The 5,365-nt window shown below is 51.0% G+C and overlaps 1 protein-coding gene across 1 annotated transcript in view; it reads left to right on the top strand.

Moving 5' to 3' along the window:
• BCL6 (B-cell CLL/lymphoma 6) overlaps positions 1 to 3,365 on the top strand; it is a 10,317-nt gene extending 6,952 nt beyond the window's left edge. Inside the window, exons 7-10 of the mRNA XM_009883356.1 lie at positions 357 to 487; positions 866 to 1,003; positions 2,026 to 2,193; positions 3,042 to 3,365. Coding sequence (XP_009881658.1) covers positions 357 to 487; positions 866 to 1,003; positions 2,026 to 2,169 — 413 coding nt within the window. The 3' untranslated portion in view covers positions 2,170 to 2,193; positions 3,042 to 3,365. The remainder of the gene's footprint in view (positions 1 to 356; positions 488 to 865; positions 1,004 to 2,025; positions 2,194 to 3,041) is intronic.
• The last annotated feature ends 2,000 nt before the right edge of the window (positions 3,366 to 5,365 follow it).

The raw sequence follows: 5,365 nt of genomic DNA, 5'->3' as shown, positions 1-5,365 counted from the left end.
AGGCGCAGGCGCCAGCCGCTGTCGCTTGGCCAGGAGGAGTGATGCTGCTAATCCTTGCTGGCAGAGCTGCCCGACTTCCTCTCTTGCCCTGAAGGCTGCAGCTCCCAACCTGAAAAAGAAAAGGTACCCACGGTGCCCGGGTACCTCCTGAGCTCGCCCTACTCTGGGGACACCCTGAGCTGTCCTGACCGATGCTGCTTGTCCGCAGTCATCTCCAAAAGGGACAGGAGTCAGGGCTAGTGCTTCATGCCACGGGGTCTGGCGCTTAAAGGGATTTAACTCTGGGGAGCACAGTGGATCGCGGGGGCTGAGCACGCCGTTGCTTAATCCCTCACCCTTTCTTTTGGGCTCTGCAGGAGAGAAGCCGTACCGCTGCAACATCTGCGGAGCGCAGTTCAACCGACCAGCCAACCTGAAAACCCACACACGCATCCACTCCGGAGAGAAACCCTACAAGTGCGAGACCTGTGGGGCCAGATTTGTCCAGGTGTGTGTGGCCTCTGGGACCTGCAGTGCCTGGGGAGGTGGGACATGGCCAGACCTCCTGCCTGAGACCGGTGATGTTTCGTGGCAGGGAGGAGGCTGGTGGGCCGTTCTTGCTGCCTTGGGCAGCTCTTCCCATGGTGGTGTGGGATAAATAGGGGCCTCAAAGTTCATGTGGGCCGGTTTGTCTTAGTAGGAAGCCTGATTGCTGGTTTTAGCTCAATTTGCTGTTAAGGATTAGAGATATCAAACCTCAGACACGCGTGGCCCTGCCTCCCAGCTAGAACCTCATAGACCAAAAAAAGATGGCTGGGCAGAACCCTGCTCCCAGTGGGATGCTCTCATCCCTGGCACTGTCCTCACCCGGAGCTGCTCTCTCTAGGTGGCCCATCTCCGTGCTCATGTCCTCATTCACACTGGGGAGAAGCCATACCCCTGTGAGATCTGCGGCACACGCTTCCGGCACCTGCAGACCCTCAAAAGTCACCTTCGAATCCACACAGGAGAGAAACCCTATCATGTGAGTGATCTTGCTTCTTTTTTTGAGGTGTGTGGGGGGGTGCTCTCGGCAGCGGCTGGGGAAGGATGATACCAAACTCAGGGGGGCTGAGAAGACACCGGGGTGTTTGCATGGGCTGGTTGCAGCACCCCAATGCCCTTTGCCAGCCTCACGAGGCCCCATGCCAAGGTCACATCTCTGCTCCTTGCACCCCATCCCTCTCTCACGCATTAGCTGATGCCGATGTGGTATTTCATCATGAGCGGCTGCGTTGGAAACACTGACGTGCCGCCCAGGCTGGGTACATCTTAGCTGCTCTTCTTTTCTTCCACCCCATCTGGAAGAAGGTCACACTTCTCCAAATAGCTGTGGCTTAAATTACAGCCGCCTGCTGTGCGCAGGGATGGGGGGAAGCAGCAGGCAGCCTGGCCTGGGGTCTCCTGTGCCAGCGGCACCCGTGCCGAGCGAGCAGCCTGCCCTGCCTTGCTGCAGCCCTTGGGGGCTCCCAGCTTCTTTGCTGAGACTTTTCTGTCTTTCCCCATCCAGCAGAGAGGGAATTGGAGCAGGGTTTATCATCCCAGCATCCCTCTGGAGCCATCCAGCTTGGCAGGGGTCAAAAGCAGCTCCCGAAATAGCCCTGTAGCTAGTTTGAACATCTAGATAAGGAGCTTGGTGCTACGTCCATCGGAGCCAAGGTCCCCTCCTGAGGGACCTTGACCTTTGTGCATCCCATAAACCGAAATGTGCTGCTGAAAGCCTGGGAATGGGGTTCCTGACTGCAGGAGAGGTGCCCACACTGTCGGGACAGAGCGACAGGACACGGGGCAAGGTTTAGGGACTCAAAGAAGGGCAGCTCAGGGTCCCCAGGTGCTGCTTCAGCTTCCCCACTGCTGCTCCCCCTGCATCCTCGCTTTCCCCCCTCCACCGGTGTAATGGGTGCAGCATCCTGGGGTAGCTGGATGCGGGACCCCCCGTGCTGAAGGGAAGGACGTGTCCCCTGACATCATATCTCACACCCTGCACCTTTGCCTCTCGCCCTGCAGTGTGAGAAGTGCAACCTGCATTTCCGCCACAAAAGCCAGCTGCGGCTTCACCTCCGGCAGAAGCACGGGGCCATCACCAACACCAAGGTGCAGTACCGCATCTCGGCGAGCGAGGTGCCTCCGGAGCTCCCCAAGGCCTGCTGAAGGCAGAGGATTTCCCAGGAGGAGGTCGTCTTGGGGGAGGGGTTGGGTGGGAGAGAAGCTGTCCAAAGGATACTTGCAACACTTTAAAAGAAAAAGGAAAAAAAAAAAAACAAACAAACAAAAAAAGAAAGAAAAAAACTATTTCATCACATGATGGAGTGCCTCTAAACCCATAGTGCAGATAGGTGGAAAAACATTAGAAATTAAAAAAAAAAATTACAAATACACGGGTTTTATTTTTCCCAGTTATGTGAAACGAAAAGAAAAATAAAATTATTCAGATCTTACTGTATATAAAACATAAAAAATAAAAAATAGTCATTTTAAATGTCTGTGCAGTGGAGTGTTGATAAACTCTGGAGTCTAACCTTCACAGCCTTTGCCGTTTGAAGATGAGGAATGTAATGTTGATTTATGGGAACAGATTTTTTCTTTTGTATGCAAAGTGTGTGTTCTTTTAAAGAGAAAGTATGCTATTAAAGAGAGGGCTTTAACTTTTTTAACCAAAGGTGAAGGAATCTATGGCAGAGTTGTAAATATATATAGATATAAATATATAAATATATATATAAAATAAATATATATAAACCTTTAAAATAAGCTATATTAAAAATATATAAAATGCATTAAAGGCTCAGTTGGACTCTGCAGGCAGAAGCCACTCTGAGAATCTTTATTATGATAGAGCACTTAACGAGATATTTTAAAGTATTGCATCTGTACAAGTAAGAAAATATTTTGTCTAAATGCATCAGTGTATTTGTATTTTTTTGCAAGTGAAGGTTTACAATTTACAAAAAAGTGTGTATTAAACCAACAAAGCTGCAGAAGGAATTTAAAATAATAATAAAGTGTAATTTTTTTTGTTCTAGTTCTCAGTCTGTATATATGTAAAATGTGGTTTCGCACGGTGCCTTTCTTTTCAATGGAAGTTTTCAATGTATGGACTATATTGAGCTCAGTTTCTTCAAGGTACAGCCTGATGTTGCAAAAGGAGTTTTGGTGGAACTCTATCGGGAAATGTTTTATTTTTGTTTTGTTTTGGGTTTGTTTTTGTTTTTTTTTTTTGTCATATTTTACATGCTTGTGTTATAAACAATCTCGGGAGACAGGGTTTGGGCTGTGTCTAAACTGCATTAATGCGTTCTGTAAAATATAGCTGTACAAATAAAAGAATAAAATGAAGAAAAGTGAAGTATGATGGAGTGAGGGTTCTGTTCTTGCTTGTCCTTTTCCTTAAGCACCTTAAAAGCCAGTCAGTGCCCTGGGAAAGGGCTGAGCATCCCGAGCGCCGGCAGGAGCCCTGGCCTCGGTGCAGCTCTGGCCCTGCATTGAAGGCAGGGGTGGCTGAAGCAGCCTTTTCCAGGGTCGAGTGAAGATGATCTCTGGCATGAGGTCAGAGCAAGGCTCAGGCTCACTGCTCTGCATCCCGGTGGGCACTGTGCCACCTCCTTGATACTTCCTGCATTTGCACCAAGTAGCCAGCAGAAATCGGGCAGAGCCTGGGAGAGACCTTTTGCTGACCAGCCCAGGGCTGGTTCCAGAGGGCTGGGTAGTTACTCATATTTCCTGGAAACCGATGCAATTGCCAGAAATGCTCAGGCAAGAAGGTTACCCACTCCTCCTCCTCTCGCTTTCCAGCATCTGGTACAGGGGGGCTGCTGGGTCGGCTGCCTTGGGTGATGGGTCGGTGGAGCAGGGTCTGTAACCCTCTCTAGGAACTCGCTGGCCGATAGCATCTCTGGGCTATCCGCCATTGCATACTGGCTTTGGGCCAGAGCTGAGAAAGCCCAGCTTGAGGGAGTCCCCTTGTTCTCCCCAAGGAGGGAGAGGAGGTGTTTTGGTCTGTTTGGGTGGCTGGTGCAGAGCTGGGAGGTGAAGCCATGGGACGACCAGACCCTTGGGAAGTAGGGATGCCCGGGGTGCATCCAAGTGCCTCGTGCTCTGTGCAAGCAACTCGGCAGCTCTTTGCTGGTGAGGGCTCACTGGTTGCGGAAAACCGGAGTCTCACCCAAAAAACTTTCTCTGAACTACACAGGCAGGACCGGCTGCAATCAGTGCTGGTGTGGAGAAGGGCCACTGCTCGACATGGCCTGGGGTGGGGTCTGAGCCACAAAGGGCTTGTTTCATTTTTAGTTTAGTTAATTCATGGACAATTTTGGTGCAGGGCTTGGGGGGATGGGGGGTAAGGGGGACAATTCATAGCGGGGGGACTTGGAAAAAACAGTTGGAAGGGGAGGGCCTGGTTCTTTGGAGGGTGAGGAGGGGCTCCATAAGGAGGAGCTGGAGGGGAAGAGGAGGATGAGCTTTTCAGCACCTCTTGGGACAGAGGTGGACGTGAGACAACAAAAGCTGCCCTGCATGGGAGAGAAAGTAGGGGGCAACCAATTTGCAGTGCTGCTTTGCAGGACCCCCACCTCCTCTGGCTTGTCTCCCAGCAGACCAGATCTGCTGGCACATTGGAGAAGCCCCCAGAAAAGCAAGGGCTGAGCTGGAGCCAACCTCTCCCTCCTCCTGCTGTTTGATTTGGCTGGGCAGGACAGCTGCCCGGCAACCTGCTGCGGGGCAGGCTTTTCATGGGGTGAGGTCCTCTTGGCCACAAAACCTCTCTTCTCATGCACCTTCCCAGGCAGGAGCCTGTTTCTCACCCCTCAGGTTGGGCACACCACGCTGACTCTCAGCAGGGAGAGCACAGCATGAGCCCTCACCAGATTACTCGTGTTAGGCAGAGGGATGGGGGGGAAAAATGCCAACAAATGGGGCATCGCCTGAGCACTGGGAGTAGCAAACCCCTGCTTTCCCACCTTGCTCCCTCTCTCTGCTTCTTCCCAGTAGGTTTTTAATGCTTAGTAAAGCTGGTTATCCTCACGACAGGGTTTTGACACACATACTGTCCTCATTTGACACACATACTTAGGTTTCTCCCCTCTCTGTCGGGAGCTGCCTGTCTTTGAGCTCACCACCTCTCTGATTACTGCAGTTGTCACTTTTAGAAGTGGCTGGGCTGGGCTGACAGCCCCGCTCGCCCCGCACAAGCAGGCTGCGTAGCTGTGACCTCTATTTCCCATTGACTTGTTCAGCTGCGTTTGCAAAATAAATACAGTATTTTCCTGGATCATGGCTGTGTTTCCTCCTCCTGACGGATTTTTTTCTTCTTTTTTTTTTTTTTTTTTTTTAAAAAATTTTGTTATTGTTT

This window comes from Charadrius vociferus, unplaced genomic scaffold (genome assembly GCF_000708025.1).
Source record: "Charadrius vociferus isolate BGI_N301 unplaced genomic scaffold, ASM70802v2 scaffold214, whole genome shotgun sequence".
In the NCBI taxonomy this organism is placed as follows: domain Eukaryota; kingdom Metazoa; phylum Chordata; class Aves; order Charadriiformes; family Charadriidae; genus Charadrius; species Charadrius vociferus.
Note: the sequence above shows the minus strand (reverse complement) of the source record. Positions and strands in the feature narration are given on the sequence as shown.